Source organism: Mirounga angustirostris, unplaced genomic scaffold (genome assembly GCF_029215605.1).
Source record: "Mirounga angustirostris isolate CCGP_5_RB_7025 unplaced genomic scaffold, mMirAng1.0.hap1 SCAF_4, whole genome shotgun sequence".
NCBI lineage: Eukaryota > Metazoa > Chordata > Mammalia > Carnivora > Phocidae > Mirounga > Mirounga angustirostris.
The window spans coordinates 155010909-155030846 of NW_026991712.1; the positions used below are offsets into that span (position 1 = coordinate 155010909).

Sequence of the window (19938 nt, forward strand, 5' to 3'; positions counted from 1 at the left end):
GAGATAAAGAGTTTCCCAAACAAAAACTAAAGGAGTTCATGACCTCTAAACCAGCCCTGCAAGAAGTATTAAAGAGAATGCTTTGAGTGGAAAGGAAAGACCACAAATGATAGTATGAAGGTAGGAAACACAAAAGCAGTAAAAATGAATATTTCTGTAAAAAGAATCACTCAAGGAACTCATAAAAAAAAAAAAGGAAGTATATACCTAAAACATGGGGAGGAGAGGAGTAAAGAATGGGTTCAAACTTAAACGACCATCAATTTAGTATAGACTGCTATATGCAGAAGAGGTTATATACAAATTGTATGGTAATGATTTATCAAAAATCACTAATAAATATGCAAAGAAGAAAGAGAAAGAAATTCAAATATGTCACTGAAGAAAATCAGCAAACCATGAAAGAGAGGAAGACAAGAAAGGCTCAGAGAAAATCTTCAGAACAACCACAAAACAAATAATAAAATGGCAACAAATACATATCTATCAATAATGACTTTATTTTTTTAAGTAGGCTCCAAGCCTAGCATGGAGCCTAATGGAGGGCCCAAACTCATACCCCAAGACCAAGACCTGAGCTGAGATCAAGAGTTGGACGCTTAACCTACTGAGCCACCCAGGCATCCCAATCAGTAATTACTTAGAATGTAAATGGACTAAATGCTCCAATCAAAAGACATAGGGTGACAGAATGGATGAAAAACAAGACCCATCTATACACTGCCTATAAGAGGCTCATTTTAGACCAAAAAACAGGTGCAGATTGAAAGTGAGGAAATGGAGAAACATCATGCAAATGGATGTCAAAAGAAAGCCAGAGTGGCAGTACTTCTATCGGATGAAATAGACTTTAAAACAAAGACTGTAACAAGAGGCAAGAAGAACACTGTATCATAATAAAGGGGCAGTCCAACAAGAAGATATAACAATTGTAAATATTTTGGACCCAACATGGGAGCACCCAAATACACAAAACAGTTAAGAACAAACATAAAGAAACTAATCGATAATAATACCATAGCAGTAGAAGACTTTAACACCCCACTTACACCAATGGATGGATCATCTAAACAGAAAATCAACACGGAAACAATGGCTTTGAATGACACAGTGAACCAGATGGATTTAACAGAATATTCAGAACATTCCAGCCCCAAACAGCAGAATACACATTCTTTTCAAGTGCACATGGAACATCCTCCACAATAGATGACATATTAGGCCACAAAACAAGCTTCAGCAAATTCAAAAGGATCAAAGTCATACCATGCATCTTTTCTGACCACAATGCTATGAAACTAGAAGTCAACCACAAGAAAAAATCTGGAAAGACCACAAATAACATGCTGCTGAACAATGAATAGGTCAACCAGGAAATAAGAGAAGAAATTAAAAAGTACATGGAAACAAATGAAAATGAAGACACAATAGTTCAAAATCTTTGGGACGCAGCAAAAGCAGTTCTCAGAAGGAAGTGTATAGCAACACAGGCCTACCTCAAGAAGCAAGAAAAACCTCAAATAAAGAACCCTAACCTTACACTGAAAGGAGCTAAAAAAAAGAACAAATGAAACCTAAAACAAGCCAAAGAAAGGAAATAATAAAGATTAGAGCAGAAATAAATGATACAGAAACTAAAAAACAATAGAACAGATCAATGAAACCAGGAGCTGGTTCTGTGAAAAAAATCAATAAAGTTGTTATCCAGAGGGGTACGTGCACCCCAATGTTTATAGCAGCAAGTCCACAATAGCCAAACTATGGAAAGAGCCAAGATGTCCATCAAGAGATGAATGGATAAAGAAGATGTGGTATATACATACAATGGAATATTATGCAGCCATCAAAAAACCCGAAATCTTGCCATTTGCAACAACATGGATGGAACTGGAGAGTATTATGCTAAGCGAAATAAGTCAATCAGAGAAAGACATGTATCATATGATCTCATTGATATGAGGAATTCTTAATCTCAGGAAACAACCTGAGAGTTGCTGGAGTGGTGGGGGGTGGGAGGGATGGGGTGGCTGGGTGATAGACATTGGGGAGGGTATGTGCTATGGTGAGCACTGTGAATTGTGTAAGACTGTTGAATCACAGACCTGTACCTCTGAAACAAATAATACATTATATGTTAAAAAAAAAAAAAAAGAAGATAGTAGGAAGGGAAAAATGAAGGGGGGTAATCGGAGGGGGAGATGAACCATTAGAGACTATGGACTCTGGGAAACTGAGGGTTCTAGAGGGGAGGGGGTGGGGGGATGGATTAGCCTGGTGATGGGTATTAAAGAGGGCACGTATTCAAGATGTCCATCGACAGATGAATGGATAAAGAAGATGTGGTGTATATATACAATGGAATATTATGCAGCCATCAAGAGGAATGAGATCTTGCCATTTGCAACGACGTGGATGGAACTGGAGGGTATTATGTTGAGTGAAATAAGTCAAACAGAGAAAGACATGTATCATATGACCTCACTGATACGAGGAATTCTTAATCGCAGGAAACTGAGGGTTGCTGGAGTGGGGGGTGGGGTGGGAGGGATGGGGTGACTGGGTGATGGACACTGGGGAGGGTATGTGCTCTGGTAAGCGCTGTGAATTGTGCAAGACTGTTGAATCTCAGATCTGTACCTCTGAAACAAGTAATGCAATATATGTTAAGAAAAAAAGAAGAAGAAGGTAGCAGGAGGGGAAGAATGAAGGGGGGGAAATCGGAGGGGTAGACGAACCATGAGAGACAATGGACTCTGAAAAACAAACTGAGGGTTCTAGAGGGGAGGGGGGTGGGAGGATGGGTTAGCCTGGTGATGGGTATTGAGGAGGGCACATTCTGCATGGAGCACTGGGTGTTATGCACAAACAATGAATCATGGAACACTACATCTAAAACTAATGATGTAATGTATGGGGATTAACATAAGATTAAAAAAGTTAAAAAAAAATAAAGAGGGCACATATTGAATAGAGCACTGGGTGTTATACACAAACAATGAATCATGGAACACTACATCAAAAACTAATGATGTATGGTGATTAACGTAACATAATAAAATAAAATTGAAAAAAAATTGACAAACCTCTAGGCAGACTTATCAAGAAAAAAAGAGAAAGGGCCCAAATAAATAAAAGCACAAATGAGAGAGGAGAAATAACAACAAACACCATGGAAATAAACTTGTAAGAGAGTATTGTGAAAAACTACATGCCAACAAATTGGACAACCTGGAAGAAATGGATAAATTCCAGAAACATATAATCTAACAAAAGTGAAACAGGTAGAAATAGAAAATTTGAACAGACTGATTACAAGCGAAGAAATTGAATCAGTAATCCAAAAACTCCCAACAAACCAAAGTCCAGAACCAGATGGCTTCACAGACAAGTTCTTGCAAACATTTAAGGGGGGCCTGGGTGGCTCAGTCAGTTAAGCATCTGCCTTCAGCTCAGGTCCTGATCCTAGGGTCCTGGGATCAAGCCCCACATCGGGCTTCCTGCTCAGTGGGGATTCTGCTTCTTCCTCCCCCTCACTCATGCTTTCAAATTTATTCTGAGAGGCCAGCATTATCCTGATACCAAAACCTGATACAGAAACCACTAGAAAAGAGAACTACAGGGCAATATTCCTGATGAACATAGATGCAAAAATCCTCAACAAAATACTAGCAAACCAAATCCAACAATACATTAAAAACATCATTCACCATAATCCAGTGGGATTTCCTCCAGGGTTGCAAAGGTGGTTCAATATTCACAAATCAGTCAACATGATACATCACATCAATGAGAGAAAGACTAGAAATCATATGATCATTTCAATAACGTATGACAAAGTACAACATCCATTCATGAAAATGCCCTCAACAAAGTTAGTTTAGAGGGAACATATCTCAACATAATAAATAGCTCAATATATGGAAAACCCATAGCTAACATTATCCTCAGTGGGGAAAACTGAGAGCCTTTCCCGTAAGGTCGGGAACAAGACAGGGATGTTCACTCTCACCATTTCTATCCAACATCATACTGGAAGTCCTAGCCAGAGCAATCAGAGAATAAAAAGAAATAAGAGACATCCAAATCAGTAAGGAGGAGGTAAAACATTCACTATTTGCAGATGACATGATACTCTTTATATAGAAAACCTGAAAGACTCCCCCCCAGAACTTCTGGAACTGATAAACAGATTCAGTAGAGTTGCAGGATACAAAAGCAGTGTACAGAAATCTGTTGCATTTGTGTACACCAATAAGGAAGCAGCAGAAAGAGAAATTAAGAAAACAATCCCAGGGCGCCTGGGTGGTTCATTCGGTTAGGCGTCTGCCTTCAGCTCAGGTCATGATCTCAGGGTCCTGAGATCAAGTCCCACATTGGGCTCCCTGCTCTGTGGGGAGTCTACTTCTCCCTCTGCCCCTCCCCCCACTTGTTCTCTCTCCCTCTCTCTCCCTCTCAAAAACGAATAAATAAAATCTTAAAAAAAGAGAAAACAATTCCATTTACAATTGCACCAAAAATAATAAGATACCAAGGAATAGACCTAACCAAAGAGGTGAAAGACCTGTACTCTGAAAACTATAGAACACTTATGAAAGAAACTGAAGGTGACACAAAGAAATGGAAAGACATTCCATGCTCATGGATTAGAAGAAAAAATTTTGTTAAAATGTATACCACCCAAAGCAATCATACATTTAATGCAATAGCTATCAAAATACCACCAGCATTTTTCACAGAGCTAGAACAGACAATCCTAAAATTTGTATGGAACCACAAAAGACCCTGAATAGCTAAGCAATCTTGAAAAAGAAAAGCAAATCTGAAAGCATCATGATTCTAGACTTCAAGTGATATTACAAAGCTGTAATCCTCAAAACAGTATGGTACTGGCACAAAAACAGACACTTAGATCAATGGAACAAAAAAGAAAATCCAGAAATGGGCCCACAACTATATGGTAACTAATCATCAACAAAGTAGGAAACACAGTCTCTTCAAATTGTGTTGGGAAAAAAAAGACAGTCTCTTCAAATTGTGTTGGGAAAACAGGACAGCAATATGCAGAAGAATGAAACTGGACCACTTTCCTATACCATACACAGAAATAAATTCAAAATGGATGAAAAGACCCAAATGTAAGACAGGAAACCATCAAAATCCTAGAGGAGAACACAGGCAGCAACCTCTTTGACCACGGCCATAGCAATTTCTTACTAGACACATCTCTGGAGGCAATACAAACAAAAGCAAAAATGAACTATTGGGACTAAATCAAAATAAAAAGCTTCTGCATAGCAAAGAAAACAATCAATAAAACTAAAAGGCAGCCTACAGAATAGGAGAAGATATTTGCAAATGATGTATCTGATAAAGGGTTAGTATCCAAAATCTATAAAGAACTTATCAAACTCAACATCCAAAAAACAAATAACCCAGTTAAGAAATGGGCAAAAGATATGAACAGACATTTCTCCAAAGATGACATACAAATGGTTAACAGACACATGAAAAAATGCTCAACATCACTCATCATTAGGGAAATACAAATGAAAAGCACAGTAAGATACCACCTCACACCAGTCAGAATGGCTCAAATTAATGCAAGAAACAACAGGTGTTGATGAGGATGGGGAGAAAAGGAGCCCTCTTGCACTGTTGGTGGAAATGCAAACTGGTGCACCCATTCTGGAAAACAGTATGGAGGTTCCTCAAAAAGTTAAAAGTAAAACTACCCTACAACTCAGCAATTGCACTACTACGTATTTATCCAAAGGATACAAAAATACAGATTCAAAGTGGTACATGCACCCCAATGTTTATAGCAGTATTATCGACAATAGACAAACTGTGTAGAGTCCACATGTGCATCGGCTGATGAATGGATAAGGAGGATGTGGTGTGTGTGTGTGTGTGTGTGTGTATAATATATATATGAGGGAATATTACTAAGCTATCAGAAAGAATGAAATCATTGGAACTACATGGATGGAGCTAGAACGTATTATGCTAAGCGAAATAAGTCAGAGAAAGACAAATACTGTATGATTTATCTCATATGTGGAATTTAAGAAACAAAACAGATGAGCATATGGGAAGGGGAGGATAAAAAGAGAGAAAGAGAAGGAGACAAACCATAAGAGACACTTAATGATAGAGAACAAAGTGAGGGTTGATGGAGGGAGGTAGGTGGGTGATGGGTATTAAGGAGGGCACTGGGTGTTGTTTGTAAATTCTACTCCTGAAACCAATATTGCACTGTGTGTTAACTAAATAGAATTTAAATAAAAATTTGAAAAGAAAAAATGTTTAAAATAAGGAAAATAATGGTCATCATGTTGTGATAAATTATCAAAAGCACCAATTACAGTTCTGCTACATGATAGGTGCTTTACAAATATTTGATATTCTTCTCCTTTTTCTGTTAATATTCCTAGGCCTAGCAGTCTGATACTTAAGGTCTCATTAAACTTTGGCTTGAATGACTGAATTATTCTCCCTACATTTCAAAATTATCAGTGGTATGTGCTAGTAAGTAGAGGTGTAACACTGCTAATCTCATTGCACCAAGCTGTGCTTTCCATATTTTATGAGGTTTCTTGCCTTTACTTATTCCACATGGCCACCATTTTGGAATTCTATGTTTTGAGGAAGAAGTGTCATCCATAGTCTCCTTGTTTTTTCTCCTGTCCTTTTCATGGCATTCTTTTAGTTTCTCTGCATTTATAGCACTCACCTTAATCTAGATTGTACTGATGTTATTTATAGACTTGTCTTTGCCCCCAAATAGCTTAAAATCTACCTCAGAGTTTCTTAACTTATTTGGGGTTCCTTGTTAACCTTTTGAGACTATAATGAAAGCTTTGAACCATACCCTGCCCTCAGCAAAAGTACATACGTACAAACAAAAGTTTTCATAATTAGTTCGGAGGTTTGTGGACTCCAGGTAAGGACTCTTTTTCTAGATATTGTATTCCTTAAGAGCTATCCCTGAGTTTCATTGACCTTTGTATTATGGCAGAGCCTACCACATAGATAGGAGATACTCAGCAAAAAGTTTCTGAATTGATTAATTGAAATGCTAAATGAAAATCTTCAAGTTTCTTACTACAGCATCTCAACACACTTTCTTTGTTTCCTTAGGCTTCCATCTCAGTGGCACAGTAACTGAGGCAGCTACTACTTCAGAACCAGCAGTAACCTACAAAGTTGCAATCAGTTTTGATCGATGCAAAATCACTTCAGTGACATGTGGCTGTGGGAACAAAGACATATTCTACTGTGCTCATGTGGTAGCACTCTCACTCTACAGGATCCGTAAACCAGACCAAGTCAAATTGCGTCTTCCTATCTCAGAAACCCTTTTCCAGATGAATAGGGACCAGCTACAAAAGTTTATTCAATATTTAATCACGGCACACCACACTGAAGTTCTTCCTACTGCACAGAAACTGGCAGATGAGATTCTATCCTCCAACTCTGAAATCAACCAAGTAAATGGTAATTATACAACATTTTTGTTGCTAAAAACCTATCTTGTTGCTTTATTGCATATTTAGAGGTTGAAAAATTTTTTGGAATATTTTTGCAGTTGTAATCACTTAAAACTTAATGAATTCATTCTATCCAAACAACTATTTAACTCCTAGTTTCTTAAAGCAGTCCAGTTGTCTACCTTATAAAAGTTTTGGCAAAAAAGGACAGAATGTTAGAGTTATATATTGGTCTAGTTTATGGACTTTATTTGTCCATACAATCCCTGTCCCCAGGAGCCTGGAATATTCAGGAGTGAGAGAACGCCTAAAATAATTTGTGTCATTCAGTGAAATTAGATGGATATGAGAATTTCCTTAACATTTTAGGATCCCACGTAACATCAGGGTTATTCTAAAGTGCATCTGTTAGCATTGTGATTATGAGCTATATATAATGGGAGGGTTGCATGGATGGAGAAAGATACTATGTTCACTTACTCATTCAATGAGTATATATTGAGTACCTGCTCTGTGCAAGCAATAGTGCTGATTGTTGAAGGCATAAAATAGACATGGTTCCTGCCTTCAAGTAGCTTAAAATCTAGTAGAAAAGACAGCTAAATTTGAAACAAATGCTTGTTTTTATAATGAAGCCAGGTTGTAAAGACTTTATCATAGGAAACTACTGAAGAATTTTGAGAAGGCATTTTGTTTGTTAGATCCTACTATGTTCCAGGCACCACTGAAGGGACTCTGTGTATGTTAATTCATTTAGCTTTCAAAACTAGTCTGTGAAGTAGGTGTTTTAACCACTTCCATTTTATAAATAAGGAAATTATTTATAACCCAGGCTCACCTGACTTCAGAACTCAAGGTTTTTATGCTTCTCTATAGTACCTCTTTATTTTTAGAAGATAATTTTGGTGCCAGCATAAAAGAGGCAATGAGACCAGGTGGATGGCCTGTATAATACTGTGGTCCATGTGCCAGAGGGTCTGCCTTTCCCAGCTGTCCAATAGAACTTATCAAGTCCTACACACAACCTCACCACTCCTCAGAAACAAAGATAAACAGACAAGCTTCCAAGAACTCTTGCTAACTAGCAGAAATAATCTTCTTTTGCTTTATACAGAAAGTTGTGGTGTTTACATAATAACTGAGCTCTCTCTATTTGAGTGATACTCTTTTTTTTTTTTTTAAGATTTTATTTATTTATTTGACAGAGAGATAGACAGAAGAGCACAAGCAGAGGGAGTGGCAGAGGGAGAGGGAGAAGCAGGCTCTGCACTGAGCAGGGAACCCGATGCCGGACTCGATCCCAGGACCCTGAGATCATGACCCAAGCCGAAGGCAGACGCTTAACCATCTGAGCCACCCAGGCGCCCTTGAGTGATACTCTTAAAAGAGTAGCTTCACATATCTCTTATCCCACATAAGGAAGCTGTTCTACTTCTCTGGCCTCCTTAAGTCTAGAGCTCTTAGAGACCTGAGTTCTGCCTCATCCCAATGTCTGTAGCACCAAAGAGAAGTACTGCTTTGTACCCCAATAGCTAGGTTATGATCTATTCTCATGCTTTATTTCCATTAGCTCTTTCTCAGAATTTCTCAGAATTAGCTCTTTCTCAGAATTTCCAAGCTCTCTTGCCTTTTCTTTTAGTGACCACCTTGGTTAAGGACATGTGTTATACCTGTCTTGTTCGAACCACTGCTATCACCAAAACAGCCCCCTTCCCTCTTTACCACTGTGCTAAAGCAATTTTTATCTTTCTTTGAACCTCCCATATCAGTATCCTATTATGTATTTATCTGAAATTAGGCTTAAGTTGCCACATTGAACTTGAGATGTGATTCTCAACCTTCCCCAGGAACTACTACTTCTGAACCTGTGTTTAGTCCATACTAATATTAGCTTTCTATACCCAGCTTCCCTAGTATTCCACAATGCATTTCCCATCTATTTCTAGTAATCAACGTTGATATCAGCAATGATACTGAAAAAAGGGGGACAGAGAATGGAGATATCTTAGAGGTAACGTGGACTGGATTCAACATCCAGGTGTATAGGATATGTGGGGAGTAAAGAAAAGGAAGAAGAGAAAGATGGGAGAAAACTGAATTCTAGAATGTCTAGCTAGGATGGTACTGATGAATTTGATCACTGAGGGAACGTAAGAGGAAGAATAAATTTAGGAGGAAGATGAATTCAGTATAAGTTGGAGGTGCTTGTAGAACATTTAGGAAAAGATTTCTGATGGATAGTTGGATATATGGATCTGGAACTGAGGACAAGAGTTGGAATTTTCGAGTTATTAGCATAGAGATACTTGAAGTCATGTTTCTTTTTCCTGCTAAATCTTTAAACACTTAGGCCATCTTCCTTATCCCCTTTCCCAAACCCTCTTCCTCATCAAAACAGACTTAAAAAGCAGGAATAAGATTTCTAAAACTGGTAACTGCCTGCTTTTAATCCCAAGAATGGATCCAGGCATTGCTGTGCTCCTCACTTCTTTGAAACCCCTTTTTTTCTCTTCTGTGGTTTTAACCTAGGAAGTAAAACCTAGATTTTGTCTTGTCCCCTTTGGTAGACTGTTTTTCTACATCTATCACTGTTCCATGCTCTGTGATTTGATTTGGTAACTATATACCCTGAAATCCTCTGGTATAGCATCCTGGTCAAGGGATTCAGTTGCTGCTTACCCATGAAGGGATATTGGATACCTTGAGAAACGTAAGATAATTTGAGAAGTAGGGTCAGGAACCATGTTTTACTAATTTCTGAGTCTCTGTCACCTAGCATGGTACCTGGAAATCAATAAGGGTTTATTGAATGAACACAGCTATGCATATACAAGTGATGAAAACGGCAGCCATTGTAGGAATGAGCAAAGTAGAATGAGAAATGAGAAAAAGATAGCTAGCAATTATCGAAGTCAGTATAGAACTGAGTGAACAACTGAGTTGTTTCAAGAAGTGAATAGTCAACAACGTTGAATATTGTGGAAGATATAGACCAAAGTTAACAAACGTAGAAAGGCAATTTGGGGGAAATAGGAACTATCCAGAGAGAAGAAAACCTTGAGAAATTATTAATAACATTATCATTAGATTAAAAGAAAATATTACAACCATGAAATAAGAACTGGATGCTGTAAAAACAAATGCACACAACAGGAAGAACTAATGAAATTACAAATATAATGGCAAAACTTTTGAAAACTAAGTGATGGAAAATAAGGGTAAGGAAAGTTCCTGTAGAGTAGAACAAAAAGACAGATGAAAAATAGGAGAAAAAAACTTGTCAAAAATTAAGAGAACAAGTCCTAGGAATTTTAATTTGAATAATAGGGGTTTCAGAAATAGAAAACAGAGGTAAGGAATTCGTCAATGAAATAATTGAATATAATAAGAAAATTTTCTAGAACAAAAGCATGTGTTTCCCAAAGTGAAAGCATTCCACTTAATGCTCAGCAGTGGAAAAAGAATAAATAAATGGAGCTGGATCAATTAGATATTCATGTAGGGGGTTGGGGAAAAGCAAAACTCCATTCCTATCTCATGCCATACAGAAAAAATCAATAATAGATGGATTGCAGATATAAATGTGAAAAGTAAAACGATAAAGTGTATGAGATAACATGAGAAAATATCTTCATGTCCTTGAGGTAGGAAAAATTTTTCTTAAGTAGGAAAAAATTTGAAAATGGGATTACATTAAAAATTTAAGCTCCTTTTTATCAAAAGGCACCTAAGAGACTAAAAAGGCAAGTAGGGGAGAAGGTATTTACAGTATGTATAACTGACAAAGAGTTTATATCCTAATACAATAAATAACCCCTACAAATATCAAAATGGACAAGAGACACAGAAAGGCACTTGACAAAAAGGATATTCAAATGGTTAATAAACATATTAAAAGGTACTTTAAGTAGTAATCAGGTAAATGCAAATTAAAACCAGAATGAGATACCATTATATACCCACCGGAATGGCTAAATTTTTGAAACTATCAGTAGCGACTATTGGTGAGGATATTGAGCAACTGGAACTAATATATTGCATGTGGGAACTAATATATTGCAGCTACAAATTGTGGCAGTCACTTTGAAAAATTGTTTAGCATCATCTAACTAAAGTTGAGCATATGCATACCCTGTGACCCAGAAATTCTTTTAGATGTCTACTCAGTGGAAATGAGGAGCATAATTTGCAACAGCTTAAATAGAAACAATCCAAATGTCCATCGACAGTAGAGTGACTAAATAAATAGATACATTCATATAATGGAATACTGTACATCAATGAAAATAAATTAAGTACTATTGCTAAACCCCAAAATATGCGTGAATCTTACAAACATGATGTTGAGTGAATGGAGCCAGACACAAAAGAAATAACTCTTGTATGATTCTACTTATGTAAAGTTCAAACAACAAGTCCCTGGTGTTAGAAGTTAGGATAGTGATTAATTTGGGGGAAGAGGAAAGGAGATAGTGTTTGTGAAGGGGCTTATGGGATGCTGGTTCTTGACTTTGATGATAGTTACACTGTTAAAATTACTATGTGGTAATTCATCAAGCTGTACATGCAAGATTTGTATACTCTTCATAATTTATATTTCAGTTTTAAAATATTAATTTTAAAAGCAATGTGTGTATGTGTATATATGTACATGTGTACATAGAGACTGGAAGGAAATACACCATAATATTAACAATAGTAATCTATGGCTGGTAACATTATAGGTGGATTTTCTTTTCTTTTTTTCTTTTTTTTTTTTTTAAAGATTTTTATTTATTTATTGAGAGAGAATGATAGCATGAGAGGGGGAGGGTCAGAGGGAGAAGCAGACTCCCTGCCGAGCAGGGAGCCCGATGCAGGACTCGATCCAGGGACTCCAGGATCGTGACCTGAGCGGAAGGCAGTCGCTTAACCAACTGAGCCACCCAGGCGCCCCTTATTTTCTTTATGCTTTAGTGTATTTTATATAATAAGCATGTATTATTTTTATAATTTAAAAAAGGATGTTTAACAATGAAAGAAAAATTGATTCCATAGACTTACTAGTTCCCTCAGGACAGGGCTCATTGTTACAGCCTCAGTGCTAACTTGGAGCCTCAATCCACATGATGGTTTGTTTCATAATTATTTATAAAAGACATCCTTTCTATTTTATCTTCACTTGTTACCATTTCTTTTACAATTCTGTGGAAAATTTCACACTATAACATTAAAGTGTCATTTACACTGATTGGGTCCACTTTACCACTACTGAGGGTAATTCGTGTCATACTCACCTCTTTTTATGAAAAGACTAACATGAACGTATATAGAAACATTTTTTATCTTTTTTTTTTTAACCAAAGGATTTTTTTAAAAGATTTTGCCTGGGAGTTAGTGGACAGCTGGAGAGGCTGGTTGTGAACTACAGACCTAGTTTATCTAATTAAAATTATCTGTGTTCGGGGCACCTGGGTGGCTCAGTCAGTTAAGCGGCTGCCTTCAGCTCAGGTCATGATCCCAGGGTCCTGGGATCGAGCCCCGCATCGGGCTCCCTGCTCCGCGGGAAGCCTGCTTCTCCCTCTCCCTCTGTCTGCCGCTCTGCCTACTTGTGCTCTCTATCTCTGTTAAATAAATTAATAAAAATCTTAAAAAAAAAAATTATCTGTGTTCTTGTTCATTCATTCCTACATGCTCTACCCTCCTCTACTATCTGACCTTTAATCTTGACATTTCTTACAGATTAATCTTAATTTTTCTCCTCTTCTTATTCTGATCTCTGTAGGCAATCTCAGCTACATCCTTGACTTGAAGCGTCATCTATGTACTATAACTCACAGATTACTTCTCCTATATCCAACTGACTATTCCATATCACAGAGACATCCCCAGATCAACATATCCAAATGTGAATTTATCTCCCTCCCCAAACTTGCTCAATAAATAGCACCACCATTTAGCCACTGGATCATGATAGAAATCTTATAGTCATCCCTAATACTTTTCACTTATAATCCATACACATTTCATTGCAAGACCTGTTAATTTTACCTCCAAAGTATATTTCATCATTTTCCATTTCTCTATTGATAACTACCATCACCCTAAATCAAGCTACCATAATCTCCCACCTAGATACCTTTTCCACTATTGCTCCCTTTTATTCCATTCTGCACACAGCTATCCAGACTAACTTTTCTATAACTACGGATTTTGTTATGGGTAAAGTCCAGATTTCATATGGCCTGTAAAACCTTGAATCATGTGGCTTTTGCTTACATTTTCATGTGATTTTCCCTCTTCTTGAAATACTCTTCCTATCCTCTCCCCCTTATTATAACTATACTCAATCACCACAATAATTTATGACTTTGTGCTTCTTTGAGCAAAAAATACACACAGTATTTTCTCCACTCTTTGCTAGGCTAACTCCTAATTCATTCCTTGGGTGTTCACTGAAATGCCACCTTCTCAGGGAAAACTTTGTCTTTCTTCCCACACAAATATGTACATGTGTAATTATTTGTTTAACGTCCCTTTCCCCAACTAGTCTATCAGCTCCACAAGGGTAAGAACTATATCCGCTTTGTTTACCACCATACATCCAGTATTTGGCACAGGTCCTGACACATAGTAGGCTTTCAATTAATATTGGTTGAGTAAATGAAAATGTCTTAGAAAATCCTCCTCGGGGCCTCTTGCCAACTCATGCTCTCCTAGATGACTTTAATTCCTTCAACAGTTACACCAACTCCTTATAGTAGTGTTACCTGGATGCCTCAAATACTGACTCACTCCCTTTTTTGCTGCAACCATCCATTTTGGTAGCTCTCTTTCTCATCTCCTGGGTTCATTGTAGATAGCAAACATTTACATAGTTTACCTTCCTTTTTTTCCTATCAAATAAACAAATCCTTCTGAAGTTCTAGTTGAAATTTTACTGTTAGTAACTCTCGAGGCTTTGCCTTATCCGAGCCCTGTCCCAGCAGTTTTCTATAGTCTGTACACTGCGTATTTATAAACTGTGCCTTATTTCTTCCAGAGCTGCTGCCACTACCACCACCTGGGCCTAAAAGATTCTCCAGTTTTCTCCATACCCCTTTGAACTTTTATAAGGAGTTATCACTCCACACTTCCAGCCAGTTAATTAAGGCCATCACCCACGGGATATTGGGTCCTGTTCCTGCTTTTTCATGTGCTAATTAGACCACGCAAGAGTCAGAACTGGTATTCAAATCATCTCTGCTTGTTTTTGGAGCACGATTTCTGTTCTTCCCTCATCCCCATCCTTGGCAGCAAGGTACTCAAAGGCCCAGTCCTTGGTTCATGCCTAGTATATCTCATTTTATCTCAGTTCTGTCTTCATAGAGCTACTGAAAACTAGAATCATTAGAGGTGAGACTCTATAATCTGCATTTTTAATACAAACCCTTGGTGATTATTCTGTATATTAACATTTGAGAATCACTGTACTGGTGAGAACTCTATCATCCTCACTAAGGGGAAAATGCCGTATTCTGACTAATCCTATATTCTATATAGTGGAATAGGCGAAGAAAGGATTTGACTATCTTCATACACACCATCCAGCTTTATGGTGTGAAACAAGCTTATGGGTCTCCATCCTCAGGCCTATGAGGCTAGAGGCTAAAGTTTAGTGTTGTAGTGAAAAACAGACTTTGAAGAGAGACCAGCTTATAGATACTGGTTCACATACTTTCCATCTGTTATATTACTTTCCTGTATAAGCTTTAGTTTTTCCTTTTAAAATTAAAATAATAATACTACCTTATAGAGTTATAAGAGTTCATTGGAATTTACTTACCAAATAATCATTGAGCACCTACTGTGTGCCAAGTACTGTTCTATATGTTGCAAATAAACCAGCAAACAAAACGGGTTGCCCTCAAGGAGAGTATGTTTTAGTGAGGATATGTATAAAGAGTGCTTGGGGGGGGTGGGAGGATGGGTTAGCCTGGTGATGGGTATTAAAGAGGGCACGTTCTGCATGGAGCACTGGGTGTTATGCACAAACAATGAATCATGGAACACTACACCTAAAACTAATGATGTAATGTATGGGGATTAACATAAGAATAAAAAAAAAGTGCTTAGACTTTGGCATGTAGGAAGCACTAAAAATACGGCTCTTATTAACAAATATTTAAGGATAAGGAGGATATTTGTTCTGCTTTGCACTTTAGGGATACAAAAGAAGTATAGTATATATTATTTGCCCAACTGGAGCTTAAATCTGGATGGTCAGTGAGACATGCATTTGTTTATTCTATAAATATTAACTCAGTGCTATAATGAGCAAGGCACTGTGAGGTACAAAACTGAACACTTACTCTTTAAAAACTTCAATTTGGGGAATGTATGAAAAATGCACAATTCTGATGTAGAACAAAATGCAACAGGTCTTTAAGAAAAGTAATAATAAAGTGCTAAGAGTATTACTCCTTTTATATGTATTTGAGCATAGAATGGACATAACTTTTGATAGGTGGCAATGGGTTATATGGCTAATTTAGTGAGGGGGTAAAAAGAGCCTCCCCTGCCAAGTGAATTAAGCAGTACATGAAGCATGCCAGTGTTGGCTTTTCTGTATGCTTATTTTATGGTTTCTATTGCTCATTGCAGCCCTGACTCTAGAGCTAAGGCAATACTGATGATAAGAAGTATCATTTGTTTGGCCGAAGAACGGGTTGCAGGAGAGGGAGAGAAATAAAGGAAAAAGCAGAAGTAAAGTCATAAGGAAATGTGGTTGATTTCTGAGAACACTAAGTTTCTAGCTGAAACATAGTATAAATATAGGGTAGACAAGGCTAGAAATGAAAGATAAGGCCTGAGCATGGAGAGCCTTGAATGCCAAGCTAAGGCATTTGGACTTATTATAATAAAAATGATGCATCACTGAAGACTTCTGAGTGGGGAAGACAAAACTGTGTCTAGGGGCACCTGGGTGGCTTAGTCGTTAAACATCTGCCTTCGGCTCGGGTCATGATCACAGGGTCCTGGGATCGAGCCCCACATCAGGCTCCCTGCTTAGCTGGAAGCCTACTCCTCCCTCTCCCACTCCCGCAGCTTGTATTCCCTCTCTCGCTGTCTCTCTGTCAAATAAATAAATAAAATCTTAAAAAAAAAAAAAAAGAGCTGTGTCTAGAATAATACATTCGAAGAAAAGTAGCATATAGTAACCATAAACTAGACAGTCACATGTATTAATTAGTACTTGTAGAATAACTGAATGTGTGAACCCTTTTGATTTCATGGACAATAAGATGCACTAAAAAAGCTTAGCAAAAGAATAGGTTTTCTGGGTAGACCTAGATTTCATTTTAACAGGACTTTGATACAGGAAGACAAGAGAAAAAGTAGATTGACTGATTAAACATGACATGAATTTATAATATATTGCATGACCACACCTGTAGAGCATTTGACTTACAGCCTTTTATCACTTGGAGGCAGGTATCTAAAAACCTAACACAGGACTCTGTCTTTGAGAAAGTGAGAGAAGATTCAGTTTTCATTCCATAAATATTCCCTAGGTGCCTGTCACATTACCAGCACTGTGCTGTGTGTGATTCACCTGTGAGCAAGCAGCTGACAGGGCATGAGGGGAGAGGGATGTGTAAATAACCAAAACTGTTTGAAGGTGGTGCGGTGAGTCCAGATATGAAAGATATTTTGAGTATAAATTTATGAAATTTTTCACCTTGTATGCAACTCTGCCTTTCCTTTAAGGGACAAGTTTCTAGAGATTTAGAAGTGTTGACTCCGCTCAGAAGCTACAATTGCATAATGAACTTTAAAAACAGAGTTTTTAAACCTGTACTTTAAGGTTTATTTGAACTTCATAGGAAGGCAAAAAGAAGGAAAAAAAAATAAATGTCACCCTCCTAGGAAAAAAAATACATCACTGTTTTCGTGTTTGTGCATTTCCTTCTGGGATTTTTCCCCCTAGAATGGTATTTGTAGACCTTAGAAGGGGATAAGACTGAGACATAAGTGAGTATGAAACTAGCATTAGCCCTCCTACATTTATTTAGGACCACACAGTTGACAAAAGCCCAGAATAAGGCAGAATAAGCCATCCATTTTTTAATCTACTCACAGCGTACCCCTCCTGCCAAATGTGGGGCATATGAATTCAGGGGATTCATTTCACCATTCCCATTCCTCATAGGTGCCCCTGACCCCACAGCTGGGGCCAGCATTGATGATGAGAACTGTTGGCATTTGGATGAAGAACAGGTGAAAGAACAAGTGAAGCTCTTTCTCTCCCAGGGTGGTTACTATGGCTCTGGGAAGCAACTCAATTCAATGTTTGCCAAGGTAAGATATGAAAGTATTTTTTTTCTTTAAGTAAACTGGGCTCACAACACTTCTGGCTTCATTCACTTGACCTATCTGTACTGAATACTTGAAAATTAATGGGAGGGCTGATCAGAGCAGACCTGATCCAGAGCAGTTGGCAACCAGGGACCCCCTACTACCTCACCGTGGTAGTCCTCTTCCTTCTGCTCCACTCTAAATAAGTTAGCTTTGCTGGGGGTTTTAGTAAGGAAGCCACCATCCCTCTGCTTTGAACCCAAGGCTGCCAAATGAGGCCTTGAAGAGATGTAGTATTTTAGAACTCTGGGCTCTCACAGCAGGTTTTCTTTTTTTTTTTCTTAACACCTTTAGTGACGGGTGATTCACCCATTTAAAGTTTGCAATTCAGTGGTTTTTAATTTTTCACAGATATGTGTACCCGTTACCATAGTCAACTTTAGAACATTTTCATCACCCTAAAAAGAAACCCTATACCCTTTACCTGTCACTTCCCCTATCCCTCACTCCCCCTCCGCCAGCCCTAAGCAACCACTAAGCTACTTTCTGTCTCTCTAGATTTCCCTATTCTGGGCTTTCCTAAGAGTGGAATAATATAGTATATAGTCTTTTGTGACTGGCTTCTTTCACTTAACATATTTTCAAGGATCATCCATGTTGTGACATGTATCCATACTTAATTCCTTTTTATGATTGAATAATATTCCATTGTATGGGTATACCACTTTTGTTTATCCATTCTCTGTTAGTGGATACTTGGATTATTTCCACCTTTTGGCTATTATAAATCATGCTTTTATAAACATTCTCATAGAAGTTTCTGTGTGGACATGTGTTTTCATTTCTCTCTAGGATTGGAATTGATAGGTCATATAATTCTACATTTAATCATCTGAGGAGCTGCTATACTGATTTCTAAAGTGGTTGCATCATTTTACATTCCCACCAACAGTGTGTCAGGGGTCTGATTTCTCTGTATCCTCACCAACACTTGTTGTTATCTGACTTTTTGATTCTAGCCATCCTAGTGGATGTGAAGTGGTATCTCATTGTGTACAACAGGTTTTCTTGATATATGCAGAGAACTTGCTTGTAGAACAAGAAGCCCTCTTTTTGGCTCTTTGGGTGTGTTATGCTTAGATACTTCATCTTCTCCTCCCCTTCCTTCTCCTCCTGCTTTTTTATGATGTGCAGTCACCAACCCCTGGCCCCTCCTTATGTGTCAGGTTCGAGAGATGCTGCGGATGAGGGATTCCAATGGAGCCAGGATGCTGACGCTGATAACTGAGCAGTTTATGGCTGACCCACGACTCACACTCTGGAGGCAGCAGGGAACAAGCATGACAGATAAGTGCAGGCAACTCTGGGATGAGTTAGGTAAGTCCCTATAATCTCAGAGAAGTGCTATGTCTGTCCTACCAGTTTGCCCCCTGTGACAGTGTTAGTGAACACTTGCCATCAGTCATTACATGGGTCTTGCTAAATGAACTTTAGCCTAGCTGTGGAAAATATAGGCTCTACACAGGCTACCCAGAGTATTCTGAACTCACTTGTGTTGCTTCCACAGCATTGTGCTTTGCTGTTGACATCAGTATTCTGTTCCAGATGTTACCACATAGAAGTCTTTGCTGAGGGAAAATGTCTTCCCTTGGTTTCTGTTGCCTGGCACTAGCCTGGCTCTCCAAATACTTATCAACCTTACTTTTCTTGCTTTCCCTGGGTTTGCTCTTTTATATTACTCCTAGACACACCTCTTAGACATAGGGCGGTTTCCAAGACTTGAGCCTTGGACTTCTATTCTTCTTCCTCTATACACCCCTGAGAACTTTTTTTTTTTTTAATGTCATGGCTTCAGAGCTTACCTCTATGTTGATCTCAGCCTCATCTTCTTTCCACTTAATCTGCACTGCCCTATAACCATTTCCACTGAAAAATCCCCAATCACCTCAAGCTTGAGAAATCCAAAAATGAATTCAGGCTTCAAGCAAAAGAGGTTCCCCTAACTCTGGCAGTGGCACCACCATTCCTCATTCTACAAAACTGACTGTCAAGCACTCATTTTTCTTTCATTCCCAACATTCAGTCACCAACTTCATTTGATGCCTTGACCTTCAAAATGCAATTCAGTGTC

At 38.1% G+C, this 19938-nt stretch overlaps 1 protein-coding gene across 2 annotated transcripts in view; it reads left to right on the forward strand.

Moving 5' to 3' along the window:
• The window catches only part of ZSWIM5 (zinc finger SWIM-type containing 5), a 202483-nt gene that overhangs the window by 124549 nt on the left and 57996 nt on the right, over positions 1-19938 (forward strand). For both annotated transcript variants that reach the window (XM_064589247.1, XM_064589248.1), the window contains exons 2-4: positions 7141-7497; positions 17662-17810; positions 19034-19184. In XM_064589247.1, the coding sequence (XP_064445317.1) occupies positions 7141-7497; positions 17662-17810; positions 19034-19184 (657 nt within the window). The remainder of the gene's footprint in view (positions 1-7140; positions 7498-17661; positions 17811-19033; positions 19185-19938) is intronic.